General features: G+C 42.7%; 1 protein-coding gene across 2 annotated transcripts in view; it reads left to right on the top strand.

The window, feature by feature from the left end:
- KCNH8 (potassium voltage-gated channel subfamily H member 8) overlaps nucleotides 1-27,229 on the top strand; it is a 672,749-nt gene that overhangs the window by 195,781 nt on the left and 449,739 nt on the right. For both annotated transcript variants that reach the window (XM_075586916.1, XM_075586915.1), the window contains exon 2: nucleotides 18,826-19,059. In XM_075586916.1, the coding sequence (XP_075443031.1) occupies nucleotides 18,826-19,059 (234 nt within the window). The remainder of the gene's footprint in view (nucleotides 1-18,825; nucleotides 19,060-27,229) is intronic.

A 27,229-nucleotide genomic window follows, 5' to 3' on the forward strand; every position in this document is an offset into this window, starting at 1 on the left:
CCCCGTGGAGCTTACTATCTATGTTTTTGGTGCCTGAGGCACAGGGAGATAAAGTGACTTGCCCAAAGTCACAGGGAGCCGACACCGGGAATTGAACCAGGCTCCAGTGCCAGTCAGTGTCTTTTACTCACTGAGCCACTCCCTCTCCTAGTACAAAACTGATTTATATTAAAAAAAAAATACAAACATGTAGGATATTTTTTGGTCTGCAGCTTTAAAACTACCAATCCTGCTTTGATGTTAGCCTTAATGGACTTAGAAAACGGTCTATTTACATGATATTAGTACAATTTTTACACTTCTCTTGATGCAGCTACATAAATGGACAAACACAATCGTAACACATTCAAAGTGCTGTTGTTATACTGTACATCTTTTACCTTGTTTTTCTAAATGGGCCATCATTTTTTTTGTAACTAAAATACTAAATGCACAAAACTTCTACATTATTCCAATATTATCATAAAAAATAATAGATGTTTAAAATGCAAGCTGCATAGATGTTAAACTTTTCATATTATTGCTACAGGGACCATTTAAAAGAACAACAAAAACAATAAATAATTTTTATTGTTTGTTCCTCAGTTCTTGTAGCAGCGTATCAATTAGAATGTTGTGAGCTAAGAATACTGTTGTCTGTCTTCTTTTCATATATTTTAAAGATGAAAATCTTGAGATAATTGGAGCAGCTGGGGATGTGCACGCTGCTTATATATTTTGATTAAATACCTCAAAATATACACTGTGCTACTCCGATTAATGTTTTAGTAAGAATAAATTGATCATACTGTACAAAGGAATAATTGTGTATTGATAGATGAACAGGCAGTTGTAATTTCAGGAAGTTAGAGAATATATTTAATTATATATAAAAAAGAAATGTACTATAATTGAATTACTCAAATACAGCAGTGACAAAGCTTATTCTAATACTTACCCGGTTTGTCCCGCGGCAGATTCCGGGCTGGCGCCGAATTTTCCCGCACGCCAGCCGGAGCCTCTCAAATCGGTCCTCTGATCGATGCCTCTCCCCTCTGCTTCTCTGGGTCCACCGGGTCCCCCGAGCCCCCCACCGCCATCCCCACTACTCCCTTAACCAGGGCTCCCTTCGGGGAGCCCTGGGCACGCGCGCCACGCGCGCACGCACCCGATGCAGCGTGACCGCGCGCACCATGCGAAAAAAAAATGACAAACCCACGTCTTCACGCGGGTTGCGGCTCCAGTCGTGTTAGAATAAGCTTTGTCGCCTCTGTATGTACAAGTAGCATATATACTTATAATTATAGACTAAAACTGTACAATTCTGGACATTATTGAAATCCCTGGTCTCTGATTGGTTAAAATTCCTGACTGCCTCCACTCACTTGCCACAGTGATCTTGGGACAGAACAGTAAATAACAGCTCTACAGGAGACGGGCTGACACAGCAGCTGCAGCTACAGAGCTTCAGAGCATACAGAGCTACTGCTCTCTACACAACACTGTGAGATAGATGCCCCCTGATCAATCCCTGCGCTACGTAGCTAGGGCTACCAAGGGCCACACTCCGGACATCCGCCAGGACATGGATTAGAGCAATGGATGCCTGTAAGCAGCTATTGATACACTGACCACTGCAGGACACCAACCGGCACTGAGACAGTCGTCCATCACTGATGCAGGTAACAGACAGCACGCCACACACACTGGCAAAGGCCCACAGACATCTGCAGCATAGCAGAACTCGGACCCTCAACATACACCACGCATGAGAGTGACATCTCAGATGCTGAGACTGGTACACAACCGCAACAGATGCAAGAGATAATAAGTCCTAATCGGAAAGTCACTTTTACACAAAAGGCCCATGAAAAATATGAATCTGAGATTGACGCACACTGTGACAAGTTAGAGAAGGCCTGGGAGAAAACTGGACTTGAAATTATTAATGTTGCAAACACTGGCAACCATGAAAAGCAGCTCGAACAGGCTATGACTCAATTAAGGTCTGACCATACATGCTACCAAGTGCTGTCAGAGACATATATCACCTATTTGACGAGGACCAGTACCGGTGAGAGCCTGTGAGAACGAGACTTACAACTACCTATCTGGGATGCGAGTGCCGCGTGCAGACCGCTATCATGGTAGCTAAAAGTCAGAAAAAAAGGTCTCATGCTTGAGACTGCATCACAGCGCTCCAGCGCATCCAGGCATTAAAATAGGTCAGCAAATTCAGTGAGATCTAATGTAGCTAGTGCAAGCGCAGGCGCTACCTTTTCACGAGCTACCACGGACGCCGCATGTGCAAGGGCCGCATACAGTTGGAAAGAGGTGACCATGAAGTTAGAAAGAGTCCGTATTGAAGAGGAGGAGCAGAGGGATGCAACTATTGCTGCCACAGCCAACGCTGTCATTGTTATTGCTGCTGCTACCGCCGTCGCAGCCTCTGCATGTAGGAAGGCCTATCTAGAAGTGAACTAAGAAGCTTAACATGAAGAAAAGTAAGCCACCGCCGCCCAAGATGAGGTCTTAGAAGCAGCCTGCAAGAGAAGATGGTGGGGCGCAACCGTACAAATCACATAATTTCAGAAGATCCAGCCCAGCGCACTAGAGACTATGTAATAAGCCATGCCAGAATGAACGCCAGTTAACCGTCTCTACCCAATTAGGAGGGTATCACAGATGCTGAAGCTACGGATAACCCACATGAGGAAGGTGCTGTTATTCTGAAGGCATATGCTCGCATGCATATGGATGCACTACCACAGACTCGCAATCCACATACACTTGCACAGAGACACATAGCTCCTCTCATCGACGAGCAACCACCACACAAGGAAGAGGCAACTGCTAGGTTTTCCCAAGCAACCACCATTGCACAAAACGCACACTCTACACACACACCAAAGATGCCCGATCAACCCCCCTCGACTTTTTCAGCATCTCAGGCAAAGACAATACAAAGTTACAGGAGCTTGGAGATCTGCTGCGGGAATTAGAGTCTGCAAAAGCCGATCCATTTCTACCAGGTCTCAACTTTCTAGACACTTCTCGTGGAGTGAGACCCATCCTGGAGAAGCTACTGGTACCACATAACCTTCAAAAAAGATGGATCTCACAAGGTTCAAGATACAAAATGGAGAAGGAAGTTGCCTTTCCTCCCTTTTCATTCTTCCCAAACTTTATTTGTGAATCAGCTAATGCAAGAAATTTCCATAACTTTGCCCTAAATACATCAGCCGTGTCTAGTGCAAGCTACCTCAAGAATGAAAGATGGATGACAGTAACACCAGAACATAGGAAGAAAAAACCAGGGGAGCGTAGATACCTTTAAAAAGAAAAAAAGACAAACATAGTGCAACCTGTAGCAAAATATGTTATAAGGAGCTCCCAGCTGGACACCACATACTAAGGCCAATGCCTAATAGGATATATCAGCAGGAACAATTCGGAGGAGATAATCTTTAGAAAAGAGAAGCACACATGCAGTATCCAATAAAATACAGTTTATCCAAAAATGATAAAAGTGGAGGCTTACAGAATCCCAATGGGAAAACAGCATTGACGGTGGTGATCTCAAGACCACATCACAGCGTCTCTGTGTCAGCAAACCGCCACGGTACACTTCAGCCTGGAGCCGTCTCGTCACTTCCGGTCTTGGGGCCGTCACGTCACTTCTGGTTGCGCCGCCGGTAGGAAAACAGCTACGGATACCCAGGCACTCTCTCCTTCTTGATTAAGAGGTCACGCTCAACGCGTTTCGCCGTTCTTGCAGTCGGCTTCGTCTGCAAGAACGGCGAAACGCGTTGAGCGTGACCTCTTAATCAAGAAGGAGAGAGTGCCTGGGTATCCGTAGCTGTTTTCCTACCGGCGGCGCAACCGGAAGTGACGTGATGGCCCCAAGACCGGAAGTGACGAGACGGCTCCAGGCTGAAGTGTACCGTGGCGGTTTGCTGACACAGAGACGCTGTGATGTGGTCTTGAGATCACCACCGTCAATGCTGTTTTCCCATTGGGATTCTGTAAGCCTCCACTTTTATCATTTTTGGATAAACTGTATTTTATTGGATACTGCATGTGTGCTTCTCTTTTCTAAAGATTATCTCCTCCGAATTGTTCCTGCTGATATATCCTATTAGGCATTGGCCTTAGTATGTGGTGTCCAGCTGGGAGCTCCTTATAACATATTTTGCTACAGGTTGCACTATGTTTGTCTTTTTTTCTTTTTAAAGGTATCTACGCTCCCCTGGTTTTTTCTTCCTATGTTTCGTGTGGACCTTGAAACAGTCCGTCTAAGGGTTTGAGTGTCTTTATTTTTACATTGTATTTTGTGTTCACCTTCACATTTATATACATAGTTTTTCCATTAAGTGTTTATATATTATATTATTCACTGTGTTTAGGTATTGAGCGCCATCTTGTGTGTTCCAAGTAACACCAGAACGCCTATGTCGGTCCACAGGACAGACGTGTCTCCTACAACATATACACATCCAAACCATTCTATCACTACAAGCGGGAAGACAGAGGACCCAAACAGGGAATGTTCCATACACAAAAAAACACATCCACTTAACAAGGGTATTGGGTTTAGAATGAAGCCCATAGAGGAACGTAGGAACCTACTCAAGAAACTTAGAGTTTGCTTCAAATGCTTGCCTTCCACAAGTCACTTGTTCAGAGACTGTGAAGAAGCTATCATATGCACAGAGTGTGATAGTGACATGTATGTAGCAGCTTTACACCCAGAGATATTCATACCTGACCAAGTCAATGCCCCTACCCCCATGACAAAACATAGCGGGGAGGAGGAAGAAGAGAAAACACCATCTGTCGCATCCAAATGCTGCTCCAAAATATGTCTTGTCACAATACATCCCAAAGGACAACCTGAGAGGGCTACAAGAATGTACACCATCATCGATGACCAAAGCAATCGATCATTAGTCAGGTCAGAGTTCTTTGACTTATTCAACATATGAGACAATACTTCCCTCTAAACACTCAGAACATGTGCAGGACATGGAAACAACAGGGAGGAGAGCAAACGGCTACATCATATGTTCCATAGATTGTAGGATAAAAATACAGCTCCCTACGCTTATAGAATGTAATCAGATGGCAATGAACAGGAGCGAGATTCCCACACCAAACGTAGCATGTCAAAACCCTCACCTTAGGGGAATAGCCGACGCATCCCGCCATTAAAAAAAGATGTCCATATTTTACTACTGCTTGGCAGGAACATCCTGAGAGTGCACAAAATCAATGGAAGTAAACTGGGGCGCTCCCTTTGCACAATGATAAATGCTGAACAGATGAATGAGGTCAAAATAAACACATAAATAAACCACACATCAAATGTTCAGTGTCTGTTGCTCCATCCCTGGGAGAGGATCTTCCCGCGATCCTCAAGGAACATAGGAAAAAAAGAGAAACAAAGGGGCGCAGACGAGGGCCAAAATCAATGCCAGACAGGTGAATAAAAACACAAGGGTGATGGGGATATATAGAATATGTACTCACACGGGCCTGTGAGGTACTGGGTATTGCTATAGGTATCTTTGATTTCTTTCTTCTTGTCAATCAGTCCCACTACTTGTCCATCTGTGCGTCAGGGATAGGCCACTCAGGGCGCATATAGTGGGAGACAGCGCCACACGGATCAATAAAAATGCATTTATTTAGAAATAAGAGAGAGATAACAATTAATTCACATATAAACATCTGCTCCAGGACAACAACGTCAGCCTCCCGCTCTACGGTGCAGTATACTCCTGTTCGCCGCATCCGGTCTACAGGACTGATCACCCTCAGTGCAGGTGCCGGCTACGGTGTCCTCGAGCAGACACGCAACTTTTGGTCCAGGTCTCTGCACAAAATCAGCAAACAGCGCAACGGACCCACTAACGCCCTGTAAGCCCAAAGACTTGACCTAGGATTGGTAATAGTGGGCAACATATGTATTTACAAAGGGCACAAATCAGACTATGTTGATGCCCGAAGAACAAATATAATAGAATATGGACTCGCATCACTATTCAAACCATGAAAAAAATTGTGTGTGTGTAGCGCTAAACAAGTATTAAGTAATGACAATTATACTTAATCAGTGATAACAAATGGGGCTGCCAACTAAAAACTAACCACCGTACGTTAGTGACCAAATATCATGAAAAAGAAAAATAGTGGCACATAAATAAAATCGATTACCACAATTGAATTATATAAATAGTGGTGAACAATAAAGAAAAATACAACCGTGAAGTAATATATAAGGTTGATTAACTATTACTGAGCTTGTCTGGTATCAATAGATACCACTATAATATATATGTGGATCATATAAAGTATACAATAAATGACAGTTGAAAGTTTATGTCCACATTAACAATGTGGTACCGGCCGGTACCACTGGGCTCCATAATCCTTTTGGCGATTAGGGTGCCTAGTTAGGTACACCCCTCTGGTATGGCTTAGTTCTCATCAATGTCTATTTAGGAGCCGTAGGATGGATGAGACCCACAAATGGTAATAGGGACACACAAGGGGTGGTATCCAAAGTCCTTACAGTCCTGGTAAAAGTTCTGGCTCTGACCATTTCTGAGACTGCAACCATGAACGTTGTCAAGGCTCATGGGAGAGTTGAGTTGAACCTGCCTCTAGGATCTTGGAGTCTTGTTCATTGTGCAATTTCAATCGTGAGTTCCCAGCACACTTGGGGATTGGAAAGGCGATCACCTATTCTCATAAGGTTTCCCTTGTTGATTGTAGCATTCAATCTTCCAGAAGGAACTCTCTTTAGTGAGGTCCCTTTTTCTGCTGATACAGCTGATCTTGTCTGCAGCGTTTCCTCCTGAATGCAACTGAAGACAATCTTTTTTGCCTCTGTTATTGCGCTAATCTCTTGCAGAAGTGCGGATCACGACGGCTGTCTACTTTACCACCAAGTGTGTATCCAAAAGCAGGGGTTACATGCTTGAGACGTGCATACGCTCACTGGAACATTGTCCATTTTGAGGAATGATGGGATTCTTGCATATCCTCAGATGTCACGTTTGTGACCAGAGCACAGACTTGAGGGCGGATCTCTGTGTTTACTTCTGGAATTAAGACTTCAAATGTGTCTGCTGGAACCGATGCCATCTCCTCAGGTTGTGGCAGAGCCTTTGGTTCTGTTGGTGATTACGTGCTCTGCAGGTGAGCTGTAGACACAAACCCAGTAGCATGGTCTGCAGGTTTCTGGTCTGTATGCACATGGTGCCACTGATCTGTTTGTGGGGATTTCCCAATTCCTTCTATTTTGTTTAGAAGATGTTCACTGGGTATATGGAATGGAGGCAGAGCCACCCAACTGTTTGATTTGTCGTTAGAGGGTTCCTTGCCAATCATCCTCAGGAAATCTTTCTCTTGACATCTTCCTTTACATCCTAGGTCACACTTCTCTGATATAAAGACGTTTCTGTGGGTATCAGCGATATAACCTTTTTTCTCTTCACTGCCAAGCCTTTCTTTCACTTGGATATGGCTAAGACATGGTTTGAATAGGAAAACACAACCGTGAAGTAATATATAAGGTTAATTAACGATGGCTGTGCCCGCCTCCAGAGAGGGGATGGTGATTCCAACCATCAGTCAGCACATGTGAAGAAAAGAACACAGCAACATAGTGTGATACAGTTAAATAACTAATTCCCAAACCAATGAGGGTGAAAATCAATACAGAAAAAAGAGTGTTAGAGCAAGCATATAAAAAATGGGAATATTTAATACACATAAAACAAAAAATTAAAAACATGAACTGCCACAGCTCCCGTGTCAGGCTCCTATAGAATCCTACTTACAAGATGTAGGTAGGACATGCGCATATAATTGTCAACGTCCACGGTAACATTGCAGTCACTCCACTTTCAGTATCTGCAGAGGTAATACTCCGTCTCATCTCAGGCCAGCTGGGTGGTTCCAGAGTCTCTCCGTCTGCTGTGGGTTTGTTGATGCTGCCATCAGGCCGTTCATGCTCGTGGCCTTGGTGCCTCTCCGAAGTCTGCTAAGACTTTATCTCTCTCGCGAGACACCGCCTGCTGTGAAAGCAGACTTGCGTACTGGCAATTTAGCTCCACGATGTCAGGGGAATGTGGGGACGAGCGCTTGGGTTCTGAGTTGCGGGGGCTGTGACATCACCCTACGCGTTTCGCGGATGGATCCACTTCCTCAGGGGTATAATGACATCATTAGCGGATGCGGATGTCTCAAGTTGCATTCAGGAGGAAACGCTGCAGACAAGATCAGCTGTATCAGCAGAAAAAGGGACCTCACTAAAGAGAGTTCCTTCTGGAAGATTGAATGCTACAATTAAGAATGGCAACCTTATGAGAATAGGTGATCGCCTTTCCAATCCCCAAGTGTGCTGGGAACACACGATTGAAATTGCACAATGAACAAGACTCCAAGATCCTAGAGGCAGGTTCAACTCAACTCTCCCATGAGCCTTGACAACGTTCGTGGTTGCGGTCTCAGAAATGGTCAGAGCCAGAACTTTTACCAGGACTGTAAGGACTTTGGATACCACCCCTTGTGTGTCCCTATTACCATTTGTGGGTCTCATCCATCCTATGGCTCCTAAATAGACATTGATGAGAACTAAGCCATACCAGAGGGGTGTACCTAACTAGGCACCCTAATCGCCAAAAGGATTATGGAGCCCAGTGGTACCAGCCGGTACCACATTGTTAATGTGGACATAGACTTTCAACTGTCATTTATTGTATACTTTATATGATCCACATATATATTATAGTGGTATCTATTGATACCAGACAAGCTCAGAAATAGTTAAGCTCAGTAATAGCCAAACCATTTTATTTAATATTAAAGGACTCTATTTCAGTACCACAAGATTGGCATAAAGCAGATGTGGTGCCTATATTTAAAAGGGAGCTAGATCAAAACCAGGAAATTACAGACCTGTAAGCCTGACTTCAATAGTAGGGAAACTACTTGAAGGTTTAATACGGGATAATATTCAGGAATACCTAATGGAAAACAAAATTATTAGTAATAGTCAGCATGGATTTATGAAGGATAGATCTTGCCAAACTAAACTTATTTGTTTCTTTGAGGAGGTAAGTAGGAATTTAGACCAGGGTAATGCAGTTGATGTGGTCTACTTAGATTTTGCAAAGGCGTTTGATACGGTTTCACACAAGAGGTTGGTGTACAAAATAAAGAAAATTAGACTCAGTAATAATATATGCACCTGGATTGAAAACTGGTTAAAGGACAGACAACAGAGGGTTGTCATAAATGGAACTTTTTCAGGTTGGGCTAAAGTCGTGAGTGGAGTACCTCAGGGATCGGTACTGGGACCCCTGCTTTTTAACTTGTTTATTAATGACCTTGAGGTTGGGATCGAGAGCAAAGTCTCCATCTTTGCTGATGATACTAAATTGTGTAAGGTAATAAAATCAGAGCAGGATGTAATTTCTCTTCAGAAGGACTTGGAGAGACTGGAAACGTGGGCAGGTAAATGGCAAATTACGTTTAATACAGATAAATGTAAAGTTATGCATTTGGGATGCAAGAATAAAAAGGCGACTTACAAATTAAATGGAGATATATTCTGGGAATCCTTAATGGAGAAGGATTTAGGAGTGCTTGTAGACTGCAGGCTTAGCAATAGTGCCCAATGTCATGCAGTAGCTGCAAAGGCAAACAAGATCTTATCTTGCATCAAACGGGCAATGGATGGAAGGGAAGTAGACATAATTATGCCTCTTTACAAAGCACTAGTAAGACCACACCTTGAATATGGAGTACAATGTTGGCCACCAATCCTAAGAAAAGACATTATGGAACTAGAGAGAGTGCAGAGAAGAGCCACCAAATTAATAAAGGGGATGGACAATCTAACTTATGAGGAGAGGTTAGCTAAATTAGATTTATTTACATTAGGAAAGAGGCGTCTAAGAGGGGATATGATAACTATATACAAATATATTCGGGACAATATAAGGAGCTTTCAAAGGAACTATTCATCCCACGGGCAGTACTAAGGACTCGAGGCCATCCATTAAGGTTGGAGGAAAGGAAATTTCACCAGCAACAAAGGAAAGGGTTCTTTACAGTAAGGGCAGTTAAAATGTGTACACTGGCGACACACTTTATTCGAGCTCGGCTAGTCCCACGAATTCGGGTATACCCGGGTGTATTGAGGTTTGTGACTGTTTTCTGCCCGAGTGCATTGAGTTATTTTCCAAGCAGGGATTGAAGCATTTTATTCCCGCTGGCTGCAATACTGCACAGTATATATATATATATATACTGCATTACAATTCATGAATTTATGCCATCTGGTAGACACGCGAAGCATTGCAGCCTATTAAATCCTAATCATTATCATTTAACAGATCAGCCGCCCATCAGCCAGGCATGAACCCAGGCTGGGAAGGCAAATGCAACGGGGCTTGTCAGAGGTGAGGAGCGGCGCATTCCAGGTATCTGCCAGGTACATACCGGGTATTTGCTCGAATAAAGTGTGTCGGTGCAGTAATTCATTACTCATGGAGACTGTGATGGCAGATACAATAGATTTGTTCAAAAAAAGGTTGGACATCTTTTTAGATGGGAAAGGTATACAGGGTTATACCAAATAAGTATACATGGGAAGGATGTTGATCCAGGGATTAATCTGATTGCCAATTCTTGGAGTCAGGAAGGAATTTATTTTTCCCCTTAATGGGGTTTTTTGTTTGCCTTCCTCTGGCTCAATAAGTAAGTATAGATATAGGATAAAGTATCTGTTGTCTAAATTTAGCATAGGTTGAACTTGATGGACCTATTCCTTTTTTCAACCTCATCTACTATGTAACTATGTAACAATGTAAGATTAAAAGACAAAGGCGATGACAAAATCTAAAATGGGAGGATGAACCAGAAAATTTGTTGGAGCAACGTGGAGAAGAGAGGCTTGCAACTGCAGAACGTGGAAGATCATTGGGGCTGCCTTCATCCAGCAGTGGATCCACAAGTATTAAAGATCATGAGGATGAGATTATATATATAGATATACTGTATTATCTTTTTGTCTTGTTTTACTTTGAAATACTGTAGCGTCATCCATCCACTATCAGAAACATAGCATTCTTGATTTAAAATGGTCTTTCTAAAATAGTCTCATCCTTCAAATTAGTCCTATCTTATCTTTCCAGTTCATTGCTGGTCAGTGGAAGCAACAGACATGAACCCCATTATTACGTAATATTATTATGTTTGACACATTCTTAAATAGGAAGAGAAAAATAGCTTCACATTACCTGACATTATTATTTTGTTTTCATCAAATTCACATTTTTGCCGTAAACAAAAAGCAAAGTTTTGGCAGAACCAAAACCCATTTTTTTTAGAATCAAAACCAAAGTACGTGGGTCAATTTAACATCTTGGATTCTGATACATAATTCAAATCACAGGTTCTTCCAATGGCTAAAGCACACTATTTTTATATACTTACTGGCTGAGTTGCCATGAGTTACTTGCGGTTATAATTATAACATTAGATCCCAAGAGTGTTTTGTTGTATATATAAGCATACAGTAGGAAGCTACAATGTCATCTTGAGATGATATTTCAACATCTTATTGGCCCGCATGACCAGTAAAACTTACCAGCTATTTTTTTTTTAAAGAAAACATCAGCCATTAAACTGGTCAGTATCTCGGAATTGGGAAGTCAGCAAATATTGAGCTTCAGCTCTCAAGGGTCCTTTTGTTTGAATTCTGTAGAAAAATCAATAATGAAAAAAAAAACTGGTATGTGAGATTGCTGCTTTAATTTATTCTACAAGTTTATGGTAACCGTTCGTCCTTTGTGTTAGTTAGAATATAAAACCTATTCATTCATTATTCAATGAAAAGCAAGAATGTAGATGGCTATTTTAGATAATATTGCTGTGTTAAAAGAATATTTTTTTTTTTATTAAAAATCTCTTTTATTTTTAAGTTTCCCAACCCATGTAAGAATAATCATTTACTTTCTTATAAAATAGTTACACAGGAATTTTGTGGCAACACATTACAAGAATATGATTTTTCCATTTGGAATTGACCTCTGCTTGTAAAGGATTTAAATCAGATTAGATAGGAAAGATTGATGGCTTTAACCTCAGTTAATTGCAATGTAAACAACAGGGAACCCAGGAGTAAACTAATCTGATTGCGCAGATGCTTTCTGAATAAAAAAAGAAATATGTAATTTTCCATAATGTTATTCCGTAAGTAAAAATACAGTACAGTGTCTTTTTTGTGAAAATGACTAGCCAACAATAAAAAATAAAAAAAAGGATGCTGTTCTTAAAAATTGGTATTTCAAGAATTCGTGTTACAAAATATTTAGGAGTAACATTTAATAATCCGAAGAAAAGTCCAGTTGTGCAGACACTCCCACAATGGAAAAAGGTGGTAACTTTCTGAAGTGAAGATCACCTCCTTGTGGCTGATGTCTAAAGTGGATGCTCCATTCACCCACCGGGAGACTCTCCGGTTCCCAAACAACCAAAACAAAAAGACACCGTGCACCGGAGGGGAGTTGCTAATAAATGTAATGAAAACACCTAACAATTAAATAAGTAAAAATATGCTCCACACTGCGTTCTGAGTGGCCGATGCGATTCTCCTGATGGTCTTTCCCTGATGAAGCATGTTACACGTGCGAAATGCATTGAGGTATTGCTGTTACAATTTTCATGTGGCGTATCTCACGACTCGCATCATCACACCTCAGCGTCTTTTGCTGTGACGCTTGTATGCCCCTGCTTCTCCAGGAGTTGCAAGTTGCTGTCAGCGACCCGGTACACCATGTCCTTACAGAATAACATACATGGACCTCTGACACTCGTAACGCATTGTGAAGCATATTTGTACTTATTTAATTGTAAGTTATTGATGCGTGTTGTATGTTTTCAATAAATCTATTATCAACTCACCTCTGGTGCACAGTGTTTTTTGTTTTAACATTTAATAATGTAAAAAAACATATACTAAAATAAGGATACCATGCACTCTTACTTATTACTGGAGATGGGCGGACTGGTTCAAATCCCCTTCCCAGGTTTTCCTTTTCAGACAAAATCCGATCTGCACGTTGAAATCTGAGTTTAGATTTCAGCAACTTTAGCATCTGTAGATTCTTTCAAATCCGCCAAAAGTGCACAGATTTTCAGATTGTAAAAAATCCGAATTCCACAGCGCAAAGGACCTGGTCAATCCACAGCAGATTCAAAATTAAAGAGAATATATGGCTATTCTCAAGCGAAATTTTTTGTGAATTTAAAAAGAAAAATGTCCGATTAAGAGGGTAACATAGGGTAGATTAAACATGATTTTCTAGGTCAAGACTATGTTATTGGCCTTAATCGTATTTTTCTAGTTCAAGGGTGTGTTAATGGTGGGTTTTTCATATTAGAGGCAACATGCCTAATTGCATTTAATGGTACTCAGTCATTGGACATATTTAATAATTACTGCTAATTACTTTATTTGAAAGGTACTGCAGTAGTACTATTAGTTGTCAATTATGTAACAAACCAAAGAAGAAGAAAAAAAGTTATTACGATTAATTATGAAGAATAATCGTATGACCTGGCTGTCAGTTTTCCCCACACTCTCCAATTTATTTATTTCTGTAAGCCATTTATTTTTCTCTGCCTATGTGTGCTTAGACCAGACCGAGTCCCAACATTGGTGCCTGTTATAACTGCTATGATTTTATGCATGTCTCATCCTATTGTTTTTTTGTTTTGTTTTTTAAGAAAAAGAGAAAACACATAAACAAAGGATAAAACTTACCGACAATAAACAAGTGCACTGTAACTTGCATATACAGTGCACAAAAACAGGGAGGTAAAGGAAAGATGTTAAAAGTAAAATAATCCAAATGGAGGAGGACCACCCCACCTGTTATGCCCACTGGAAGGAAAGCAAACTCTAAGCTGTCCCAGTGAGCTCAGCCTGGGTGTACCCTTCCCATATACGTGAGTGCACCAGTGCCCAAAACCACAGCATGATATTAATTGTGACCTCCCCTTAGAAACACTGCTTTCTGGTCTTGAATAGCCAGCTTGCTAATGCCAGCAGCAGGTTGACCGAAAGACATCCGTAGTGCAAGTCACAACTAATTGTCGGGGGACTCGGAGGAGGGAGGGAAGATGGGATTGGAAGCAATGCCACACCCGTTTGTTCTAGGTCTCCCTCTCTGGTGTAGTAGAGACAAGACTAGATCTACTCTGATGCCAGACTCGGCGGCTTGTTTGGAGTCCTTATTATGATTATGGGTCTTTGAAGGGGTTGTTGAAAGCCAGAAAGGGACTATACAAAGTTACTAGTTGACAGAAGTCCCTTGATGCAATGTCCAGATGTGTAATTTCATACTTCTTCATTGTAAAGGAGAGCATACGCAACTTCTCTTCTACAGTATTTTGAGAGAGACTTCTGGAATTTCACCCTGTTATTATTATAAGAAAAAAATACTATCTAAAATATATTTATCAACTTAATACATATGAATAAGGGAGATCGGTGATTCACACATATAACACTTAAAACAAGAGTGTTTTTCACAGTGTAAGAAATATTAATTATTGAGAAGTGAGACCAGAATAAAACAATAAAAGGAATGTGTCCTTGGATCATCCATCTCACCTTGGCAATACTGAAAGATGGAACAATAAATAGTTTTAGGACAAACACATGTTAAACAAATGCAAACCTAGAGGCCACGTTGACATGGAGACGCTTCCAGATCCCGGCTGAAGCAAGGTAAGTTGAGGTTCCAGAGGCCTCATGTGATCCCCAGGCATTTAATTTTAATGCCTTGGGGAAGAGCAACTGCCCGCGCCCCCCCAGAAAAATCCTGTGCCACACAGTTTGCGCAGTTTATCTACATCATCAATGGTTTTTGGGCAGGATTTTTTAACACATTCCAACCTGCTAGATGACATAGATGACGAAATATGGTCCTATAGTATTCGTCCTCCTGATGTAGATACCCATATCCAGCCATCGATGTCATGAGGGGGTTGGACAGTGCTGGAGCAGGAAGAGTGAGTTCCGGCTGCATGTGGGTGAAGATAGCACATGGAGCAGAGGAGATCAGGTAAGGGGATAATTGTAAAAGAGAAGGATTCACACTGCAGGAATCCAGAAGCATGGACCCCCGCAGTGTTAATCCTCACAGGCCACATTCGACACTGTCCCCAGCACCACGGACTTTCGCTTCTTTGTCCGTGGTGCCAGGGGCAGTAAGTCGCACTGCAACTGTAGCTGCTACCCTAAATAGCTAAAGGTCATGAGTTTTGTTCCTGTCGGGCCTGAAAGCAATTGTAAGATTGTGTTAATGAATTCATTTATTTTGTTGATTTCTTTTATGCAAATAAAAATAAGAATAGTATGTTAAAAATAGTGATTCACTGACGGTCAATATTTGAAAATATACAATACAAATATGTTATACAGTACAATCTGCAATACAGGTACAGATGTAGCATGAGGGACTGTCTCTGGCACAGGGAAAAGCAACAGTCATGTGGCTGCAGCTTCCCTGGCCCCAGATGATTAGTGCTGCGGGGAGTCTGATCCAGTAGCATAGATCCTCACAATGCCACCGTAGCAGACACAGTCTCTGGAGCTGCCACTTCTTGCTTTTCCAGATGCAGCTCCTTAGACAGTAAGTCTTGCTACATCTATATATAGATATTTAAAGTGCCTAATTTAAATCAGCATGTGATATGTTAAATATAATAGTTATCAACAATTATTTACAAATGACATTCACAAGTTATTCACTAAAATCCAATACTGTGTTACTGGAAAAAAAATCACTTACATTACATATACTCCAAGCTGGAGTTTTGCCAATCTTGATATATAAATAATGACCACTACAGTATGTACTGTATATCTTGTTAGTCAAGATAACAATAGCCAAACTGGAGTAGATGATTAAAAAAATGACATAATAATGTTATTACATTTTATCATTTTAACTCCTAGATACTTTCAACCTGCAAGCTGATACATAAAGAAAGTTTAAAAAAAGTTACTGGGTGCTCTTAACAGCAGTGAGCTGTCCAATCGTGACATAATATAAAAAATTCAGCATCACTAAATATAATATATTATTTGATCAACAGTTTGGTGCTTGTCTGCACCTTTATCAGGATAGAGAGAGATTGAATTGGAGAATGTAATAAAAGTACCAAATGGAGCAAAATAAGCACCTGCTGAAATCGATAGTGACACAATTCCTTAAATAAATATATGGAAATGAGCAGAACATGGAAAACTGGGAAAAGTGAATAAAATCAAATATCAAATCTGGAGATACTGAGCTTTCTCAGTTTATTACTATACAGGTATGTTATGAGTGTATTCAGATCACCAATTAGCCTTCAATCTTAACATACTGTAGATATGTTAGATGTATGTATTTTTAAGGATTCTCAATTGCGTCTTGTCACCTCCATTTTATTAGGGGCCAGATAACCATGGATTGAGTAAGCCTAGCTAGCCAATTAAGCTACTATAGTGTTAGTTTATTAAAATGATGATGATTTTACTATTTTAACAATGCTTCTTGTTGGAAGGATGGGTTGGGTCTTTACTATGAACTCCTTTGGTGCCGCAGGACCATGTAAAGCAGGCCTGCACAACACGCGGCCCGCGGGATTCACTGTGTGGCCAGCGGGCGCTGCTTTCCCCCCCTCCTCCTCCTCCCCCTCCTCCCGAGCTGCATCTCCCTGCCCCCGCGAGCCGAGCCCGCTCTCCCTGCCCTGCGAGCCGAGCCCTCTCTCCCTGCCCCCGCGAGCCGAGCCCGCTCTCCCCCCCGCGAGCCGAGCCCGCTCTCCCTCCCCCCGCGAGCCAAGACCGCTTTCCCTCCCCCGCGAGCCGAGCCCTCTCTCCCTCCCTCCGCGAGCCGAGCCCGCTCTCCCCTTCCTCCCCGGGGGAGCCGAGCCCGCTCTCAAGTGCGGCACTTCCGGTGCCCACTGCTTGCGAGCAAGCGCGCGCAGTCCCGCCATGATCGGAGGTGTAGGGGAGGTGAGGAGGTGATGTGAGGTGCAGGGGGATATGTGCAGGGGGGGTGATGTGCAAGGGAGGAGGTGTGATTTGCAAGGGAGGGGGTGATGTGCAAGAGAGGGGGGGTGATGTGCAGGGGGGGAGATATTTGCAGGGGAGATATGTGCAGGGGGGTGAGGTGCAGGAGGGGGTTATGTGAAGGGGGGCTGATGTGAAGGGGGGGTGATGTGAAGGGGGGTGATGTGCATGGGGAGGTGATGTGCAGGAGGGGTGATGTGAGGTGCAGGGGGGGTGATGTGCAGGGGGGTGATGTGAAGGGGGGGTGATGTGCAGGGGGTGATGTGAAGGGGGGGTGATGTGCAGGGGGGGTGATGTGCAGGGGGGGTGATGTGCATGGGGGTGATGTGCAGGAGGGGTGATGTGATGTGAGGTGCAGGGGGTGAGGTGCAGGGGGTGATGTGAGGTGCAGGAGGGGTGATGTGAGGTGCAGGGGGTGAGGTGCAGGGGGGTTGATTGGAGGTGCAGGGGAGGGTCATTGGAGGTGCAGGGGGGCTGATTGTAGGTGCAGGGGGGTTATTGGAGGTGCAAGGGGGGAGAATGATGTGAGGTGCAGGGGGGGAGACTGATGTGAGGTGCACGGGGGAGAATGATGTGAGGTGCATGGTGGGAGAATGATGTGAGGTGCATGGGGGGTGAGGGGTGCCGGGGGAGATATATGAGGATGATGATAATGAGAGGTGCTGGAGGAGAGATGATGATGATGATGATGATGATGATGATGATGATGATGATGATGATGATGATGATGATGATGATGATGATGATGATGATGATGATGATGATGATGATTTTACCCGTGCGGCCCAATTTTTTTTTCTTTGGAGCAGTTCGGCCCTTCTCGCTTTACGAGTTGTGCAGGCCTGATGTAAAGCATTATTTTCCAGTGCACTAATAGCCCATCCAGAATCACAAGGGAAACATTGCGATTTGATGCCTTTGGATATTGCACTTATTGTTTTACTGTAACAGTACTCTATGACAGCAAAGATCTCTACAGGTATACAGGTTTTTGCTAATAATGGGAGACAATGGGATAGTTATCACAGATCTCCATTATTGCCTGACACCTGCAAGCAATTTTTTTCTGTATGTTATGCCTATCATGCATGTATCCAGATGTATCCAGACATACTTTCCCCACTGCCGGGGACAGCTGCAGAAACGTGACCACAGCTTTTCCCGTCAGAAGCATTTAATGTGGTGGAATTCCGATTCAGAAGCATGAACAACGCTTGCGCAGCAGCGGCTTTTACTTTAGTCGGAGCCGCTATAATATGCTTTTTTTCTCCATGGCTCCTGGTAAATTTGGCTACATCTGCAATTTTTAATTAATTGATTGTTAAATGGATAAAAAATATCCTGCTGTTTGAATTTCCCCATTTACCAATTATTCTTAACGATTTATCGACAATTAGTACATCTAGAACGTAGATGTGTGATGGTAAAATACCCATTATCTAATGGTTATAAATAGATTGGTAGGTTATAGCTTTCACATAGGATGAAATCATATTCTCACTATGACGCTGGAGAGAATAGTGTTCCTAGAAGCCAGAAATAGCATTAACAGGCATGCATGCCAAACCGCATATTGATAACAGTGTGTTGTCACGCATGCATGCACACATTTATTCAACTGGATATTACCATCACAACAGAATGTAGTAAATGTAGTACTTTGTAATTAATTTTTTCACTTTTCCATTTTTTTTTTACAGACAGTAACTTCATCCTTGCTAATGCTCAGGTGGCTAAGGGATTCCCTATAGTTTACTGTTCAGATGGCTTCTGCGAACTTGCTGGATTTGCACGAACAGAAGTCATGCAGAAGAGTTGCAGCTGTAAATTTTTATTTGGTGCTGAAACAAATGAACAGACGACACTTGAAATCGAAATGTCACTAGAGGAAAAGAGTGAATTCAAGGGGGAAATCATGTTTTACAAGAAGAATGGTGAGTAAATTTATTTTTTTAAGGCCCAACTGGGCCTACAGTTTCCTTACAGTGTTTATATGTAAATGTTCTGGCCGTTGAATAGAGTGGCATGTAAATATAAATTTTGCTTTCATTTTACTGTCAAGTTTAGCCATAAATTTATTTCAGTTAACGATGTAACAATAAAAATGGAAAGGTCAATAGTGATATCGATGGCTGCATATGTGAATTGACTATAAAAATGTGTTTACAAGTACCTGCCCATCATATTTTAGAAAAAACAATATTTTATATTTATTCAGATGATGTGTATTTGAATTTTAGGTTACAGGTAGATATGAGGAGAAATGAAAAGTAGATTTTCTCTGTCATTTAGTCTTGTCTTCTGTGCAAAAATATTATTGTGCTTCGCGACGAGGAAACCCTTTGCCAAATGTAATTTTTTTTCTGTTGACTAATACAGTATGATGCATACAAGGGAGTTTGTGCCATCTAAAGAGTAAAAGTGTATGTTGTGAACTAGTAGGGAAAGAAATGGAAATCTCCCCCCTTGCAATGTTTTTGTCTTCTTGTGGATCTGAAAATGCGGAATTACTGATATTAAATGAATGGTATTATTGCATGGTTTTGTACATTATCTACGTGCAATGTATGTCTTAATTTTAAAAAGTCCTTTCAAAAACTCAAATTGAGTTTTTCAGTAGCAGGAGATGAAACATGTATTTAGTCAGATTTCTAAGGGTGGAGTTCAAATACGTTGAAAATCAAACTAACCATTGCAAACTCAAAAGATTGTTGAGTGCTAACTGAACATACAGTATACATGTATTGCTTTCTCATTTTTATATACTGTATTTTCAATGCTGGAATGCTTTTGTGTTATAGAGATTCTGATAGAAATATCACAAGGGTTCATGAGTTCTTTGATGTATGCTACAGTATATTGTATAACAGTCACAATACCAATATTTTATTGTCAGTTTACTGTCAAGTCACGTATTCAGTTCTTTAAGAAAATGCATTGAGCATATATTTGTACCGTACTGTAGGTGTTTTTTGTTATATTTGCATATCAGACTTTAATGACGAGAGAACCTGTACTTTGTAGTCATTGCACTTCATGCAGCTTAATCTAAAAATTGAGCTATTTTAAAATTGGGTAAAAAGTAATTGAACGTGAGATGGAAGAAATATAGTGGTAAAACAACAACGTCAAAAGAACCTTGTGAGGGGATATGCATTAAACATAATGATATAGGACCATATTTTCTAAGCAGTCTTTTGCTAAAAGACTGGGTTGAAAGGTATCTTCCAGCACTGAAAGGTAACTTATGTCAGAAGCCTGATTATAATTATTGACCATAATGTCTATCTGTATTTATGAAACTGCAATAATGGTACAAATGGTGAGTATTCATTTAGTACAGGTGTCCGAAATGCTCTACCTTATCTGTACTGTATTAAGTTGTCATTGGTATTTATTGCAGAACCAATTTTATTAAACCAGCTGATGGCTAGCACCACTGTCACCGCATACTTATGAGCTCTACCTCTCACTTAGGGCCTCATTGTAATGATTGCGCTGCCCACGAGCAAGACAGGACCCCGCTACTGAGGTTGGGAAGTATAGAACACGCACTCACAGCAGCGGAAGCGTGCCTGGCATGCGGATTGTCAACGTAGCTGGGTCTGGGTTGGAGAGAGCGGGTTAGTCCTGATACTTGCCAAGGTCTTGGGATGGAGAGGTCAGAATTGTCAAAGTCCGTTAAGCTGTGGTCTAGGGCGGGAGAGGTCAGAAGTCCGTATAGCCATGGTCTTGGTTGGAGAGGTACGTAGAGTCGAGGGTAAGCCGGGGTCAATGTCCAGAGGGGTTCAGAAGTCAAGCCAGGACGGTACATGTAGAATCCAAACTGCAATAGAGACAATACAGGAGCAAGGCACAACAAACGCAGGAGCTCAAGGCTACAACTAGTTATGCTCAGCAATTACTTGGAGTGAGAGCAGAGTATAAGTAGGAGACAGGAACCAATTGCAAGGAAGGCGGAGCGGAGGCGCGGCCTCTGCGGAGGCTAGGATAGGCTAGGCTCCAGGAGACAAGTGGGCATTAGGAATACTTGCCACCCAGTTGGGGAGCGGTGCACGGTGTCACGTGAGCATGGCACGTCCGAGGAGGCGGAGCTAAGCTCCGTGGCAGCCTAGAAGAGCTAAACATGTAAAAAATGTAAAAATGCATTTACCGCCCACTTCATTACCTTAGTGACCAATGAAGGGGTTAAACACCCGTGCTAGGCTTATTGTGGATAGTGGGGGTGGGTGAAGGTGGTATTTGGCCCTTGGTGGGTGTTTAAGCCTTGCGGGGGGCTTGCGGGTTTACTTAACTCCTTCATTACCATAGCCGTTAATATAGCTAAGGTAATGAATGGGTTAACCCCTCCCGCTACCACCCGGGAGACCTAAACACCCATCCTTAGGGCTAATACCCCCTTCACCCACCCGCTACCCACAATACAAAAACACACACACAGAAACCCCACTACCCACCTCCTAGGCCCTCAATACACCATTACAATATTTAATAAACAACCATACACAACCCATATGTGGATAATAGTAATTTTGCCCTTTATTGTACTGTATGTGTTAAGGGATGGGAGGGGTGGGTGGGTAGTGTATTAGATATTGCAACGGTTATTTGGGGCCTAGGAGGTGGGTAGTGGGGCTTTGTATGTGTTTTTTTGTATTGTGGGGTAGCAGGGTGGGTGAAGATGTATAAGCCCCAAGGATGGGTGTTTAGGCCCTGCGGGTGGGTAGCTGGAGGGGTTAACCCCTTCATTACCTTTGCGGTATTAACCGCTAAGGTAATGAAGGGGTTAAGTCCACCGCAACCCCCCTGCAAGGCCTAAACACCCAGGGCCAAATACCCCCTTCACCCACCCCTGCTACCCACAATAAGCCTAGTTCAGGTGTTTAACCCCTTCATTGGCCGCTAAGGTAATGAAGTGGGCTGTAAATGTATTTTTTCTGCATGGGATTCATGTCGGTGGTCTCGGTTGCTGGTATTAATGGGTATCAGATACAGAGTCTACCGGTATCAATCCGATGCAGGAAAAATACCTGATTTTTCTAAGTCCCCTCTCTCGCTGCTCATCGCGCTTCCCCCCGCCTTCTTGCAAACTTTTTGTGGCGGGACGATCTGGAGAGGAACTCGGCATTCTAGAGCAGTGATCAGCTGCGATTAGCTGGTCGGGGGTTATAGAATACAGCGAGTTTGAGAAACTGGCGATCAGTGCAGAAAAATGGCTTATCGCCGCGCGTCGGCCGGAAAAAAAAATTTCGGCAAAAAAATCAGGAGATTTTTGCTCTTATCGCCAGCTTCACAGGGCTTACTGAATCGCAGTAGGCTTTTTTTGCGAGAAGCTGGCGATACGTGGCTTATCAGCGTTTACTGCATGAGGCCCTTAGTGTGATTTATTTAAAAGTTTGAATATATACCAAAATCTTCTACTGTATCGAATAGTTTTTGTAGTGATATTTTGGATTTGTGAGTGATAGTATGACATCGTCTTCGAATAAAGACACCTTGTATTCTCTATCCCCTATCATTACATCCCTTTATATCACGATTCCATCTTATTTTGGATGCTAGAGCTTCTATACACAATGCAAACAGCAATGGTGACAGGGGACATCCCTGCCTAGTGCTGTTTGTAATTTGGAATGGAGCTGAGATATAGCCTGAGGTCCGCATCATAGCTGTTGGGTCCGTGTACAGAGCCTGGACTCCTTTAATAAAACTGTTGTGTATTCCCATTTTATTTAATACTTGGAACATAAAAGGCCATGCTACTCTATCAAATACTTTCTCTGCATCCAACCCTAATATTACAGTCGGACCATGGCTTCTGTTACTATTATGGATTATATTTATAATCCGATGAATATTGTCAGACGCCTGCCTCTCCAGGGTGAGCCCCACCTGATCTGGATGGACCAGGGTGTTTAGTGCTTTATTTAGGCACGTAGCCAGTATTTTGGCGAATAATTTTATATCAGTATTAATAAGTGTTCTAGGCCAATAGCTTGGTCATACCATAGGGTCTTTACCTTCCTTGGGAATTACAATTATTGCGGCCTCCAGCATTTTCTTCTGTTGTTTTTCTTCTTTTAAAATATCATTAAATAGTCTTATTAGATATGATTTCAAGATAGGTTCAAATTTTTTGTGTATAGGTTAGAAAACCCATCCGGGCCCGGGGCATTTGAATTTTTGAGAGAATTTATAGCTTTCGATACCTCTTTAGCTCTCTATTGCCTAGCTGGTTTATTGTTTGGCTATACAGTTTGGAGAGTTCACAAGTATCCATATATTGATCAATGCTTCTCTTTTGTCTCGGGCCGTTTGTACTGCTGTGTTTAAATTATATAGGTTGCTATAGTATTTTAAAAGTCACTATTAATTTTAGATTCGATTAAAAATTGTTTTATCCTGGTCCATTTTTAGACTGAATATATTTAAGATAGATATTTTGTTCCTTAGTTTCGACACCAGATATTTATTAGCTTTATTCCCTTTCTCATAATAGAGCTGGTTCTTTCATCTCATTGCTTTTGCTGTGTCCTCGAGCAGTACATTTTTAATTTCTCTCCTATTTCTGTCTATACTCTCCCTGATATCGTTTGATGGTCTCTGCTTGTACTCTTCTTCATTTTTTTTTCAAGCACTGATTTAGTTTCGCTAGTCTCTTGTTCTTCTCTTTTTTTCTATGCGATACTAAGCTAATAATTTGACCTCTGATAGTAGCCATATGTGCTGCCCATAGAGTGTATTCGCTAACCTGTTCATTGTTGTTCTGTAGAAAATAGTCTTGTAGGGCTTCTCCTATAGAGTCCCTGGTTTTGGGTATCCCCAATAATAGATTGTTTAGTCGCCACCTCCCCCTAGGAGATCCCTGTTTTATATCTTTTAGTGTTAATTAGCTGGGCATGGTCAGACCACGTAATATTGTCCATTTCTGCGCTGAGTATACTATCTGCTAAGTCTCTAGATATTAGGATATAGTCTATTGTTGTATATTGGTCATGTGGGATTGAGTAGAATGAATAGCTCCTAGAGGTGGGATTCATCGTCCTCCATGTATCTATCAGGGTGTTTTCCGTTTGAATTTTTTCCAGCCTCTTGTCTCTTTTTGACCTTGAGTTATAATCGTTGTGGTTTTGCATTGTCTCTTGTGGCGTCTAGTCTAGTGTTTAAATCTCCCCCGATTATTAACCGTCCTGTCTTATATTGCATAATAGTGTCTAGTCTATAAAAAACAGATAATAGTGTATTATCTATCACTCATTGGGAGCATATAGATTTGCTATAGTAATATCCACCGTACCTAGTTTACCTGAGATAATAATCATCCTACCTGACTTGTACCTTTTTAACTTATCTAGCGAGAAAGGTACCGTTATTCTAAAAAGGATCACAACTCCTGCCTTTTTATTCTGGGTCGGTGAATGATATACCTGGGGGAACATCTTATCTCTGAGTCGTGCTGTATCCTCTATTTAAATGGGTTTCTTGTATAATACATGTAACCCTGTTTCCCCTTTCCCCAATCTCATGTCGGGTACCCTAGAGGAAATGGTGACCTGGTTACTATGTCTAAGATGGTGCAAACCTGCTGTCAACAGGGGGCCTTGAGTCTCCTGCGGTGGCATGGGGGATATCAGGAAAGGCTTTTGAGGTAGAGCTGAGTAATACTCACTGGTAAAGCGCCTCCATCTCCAACAGATCCCCAGAATGGTAGGGAGGAATCTCTGAAGGAGAACTTCTCTGTGCAACTTCTCCCTGAATGATTCCAGGCTCAGGCAAGAAGGTTTCTATATCAAGGATATACTTTATTTCTTCCAGAGGCAGACTGCCCATCTTGCAGCCAGGTCACTCAGCCGCTCATCAGTGGGTTGTCACCCGAAGGAAGTCTCTGGACAATCACTCCTAGTCAGGGCTCTAGAAGCTATCCTAACACTTCTCTTAGTCCCTGGTGGAGTAAAAGGAATAGTCTCCCACCTCTCCCAGAGGGAGGGCCAAAAAGCCTGCCAGAGCCCTGGCAGCTTGCTGGCATAGACTATCCTCTCTCAAGGGGGAGAGGAACTCACTAAATTCAGGAAATGCTATGCAATAAGTAGTTCCAATAGACACCACCCCTGTGTCACTGTGATTGGACACAGAGCCTGATGACACAATCTTCACTGCCTCACTGCACAGCATGTGTGTATGGGGAAAACCCATGATTACTCCTGGCAAACCTGCCCTTACCAGGGATTACTGGGCAGGAGGAGGACAGAACCTATCAGGGCTAAACTCTCCCTCTGATGGAATCCAATGGTCCCCACTTGGACCTTAATTTGCTGGGCCTTGATTCTGCTGAACAACCTGCATACCAAACATAGTTTATTCATTAATAAACATATAGTCAGTACATACAGATTAACACTCACCAGGGATAATGTAACAGAACAATACATCCTATCTGTAACGGTCGTGCTTGCCACAAACCGGGGACCGGACCGCGGGGCTGAGGAGGGGATGTGAATACGCCGACCTCAGACCACGAAGCAGGTTCTGAATTGCGCAGTTCATAGTCATTCGTAGCAAGGTCAGGGTTGGAGAATGTAGAGTAATCCTTAGACAAGCCGGGGTCAGGATTGGACACGTCAGGGTAATCGATATCAGGCAGAAGTTCAGCAAAAGGAATCAGGTACGCCATGCTTCAGCATCCGTACAGCAGCCGTACTGTGGGAATGGCCTCTATGCGAGGAGTGGGAGCGGCCCATAACGAAGGCCTCTGCAAGGCAAGAATGCAGCAGACCTCAGGAAACAGGAAGCAGAAGGTTAGCGCTGGGAATCTAGCGTTTCAGCACAGGAACCAGGACACGGCCTCTGCAATGGAGTTATACATCAGGCCCCAGGAACCAGGCCTCTGCAAGGAGAGAAGGCAGCAGGCCTCGGGGGATAAGCAAAGCTGGTGCTGGGGATCCAACGCTTCAGCACAGGTACCAGGAAGCAGTCCTCTGCTTGGGGTGAATGCAGGAGGTCTCAGGAACAGGATAAGGCAGACACCGAGAATCCAGAGCTTCAGCGCAGGTACCAGGAAGCATACCTCTGCTCGGGGTGAATGCAGGAGGTTTTGGGAACAGGGTAGAGTAGCACTGGGGATCCAGTGCTTCAGCACAGGAAGCAGACCTCTGCAGCAGGTCTCAGGAACATGGCAAGAGTAGCACTGGGGATCCAGTGCTTCAGCACAGGAAGCAGACCTCTGCAGCAGGTCCCAGGAACAAGGCCAAGGCAGAAGTGTGTGGCAAACACTGTTACATCCAAGTGAACATGAATTATGCTCGGCAAAGAGTCAGAGAAAGAGGCCAGTATAAAAAGGTCAGATAGCCAATCCCAAGACAGGGGTGTGTGGGAATTCTTCCAATGCCAGAGCAGAGAGACAGAGCAGCATGATTTCAAACACAGCTTGCAATTGTAAGGGGAGGTTTGTTTGAGAGCACACCAGCTCTGCAAGAGTGAGCTCCTGCCAGACCCAGGAATGGATTCCTCACACTATCCTAGATGGTGCACAAACTAGGATACTCCCTTACTGGAGAATCCATTTTAATACTAATACCTGAGATCAGGTTTCTGTACTACCTTACCCTCAGGATATATTTTACGTGTACTAACTATGCCCTCTATGGTGGCCTGTGCACAGCATGGTCCACTGGGTTTATGGCAGTACAATAACACTTTGGGTGGCATACTGGACACCCACAATCAGCCCATAATTCTGACCTGGATGCTAATGATCGGAGAGGATCATGCCCATACACTTCCTTAAGCCATATCCTGGAGATATAACCCACTTTCTCTAGATTATACAAATTCTCGTCTGATACTTCAGGAACCCAATCCTCTAGGGAGCTATCAGTATCCCAATTTTCCTTGTCTGATCTTTCCTCATCAGAACTAAATTCCCTCTCCTCATCAGTGGAACCCATTTCAAACTCAATTTCCCCCTCTACTGAGTGGTGAAAAGAGAGTAATGATTTTTGGCGATTCCTGGCAACTCTGTCAGATACTGGAGGTACATAGGGTTTTACCCGAGTAACAGGCACAATATGAACAACATTACCCAAATCCCCAGAGTCCTGAACCAAA

This window comes from Ascaphus truei, chromosome 2, assembly GCF_040206685.1.
Source record: "Ascaphus truei isolate aAscTru1 chromosome 2, aAscTru1.hap1, whole genome shotgun sequence".
Taxonomy (NCBI): domain Eukaryota; kingdom Metazoa; phylum Chordata; class Amphibia; order Anura; family Ascaphidae; genus Ascaphus; species Ascaphus truei.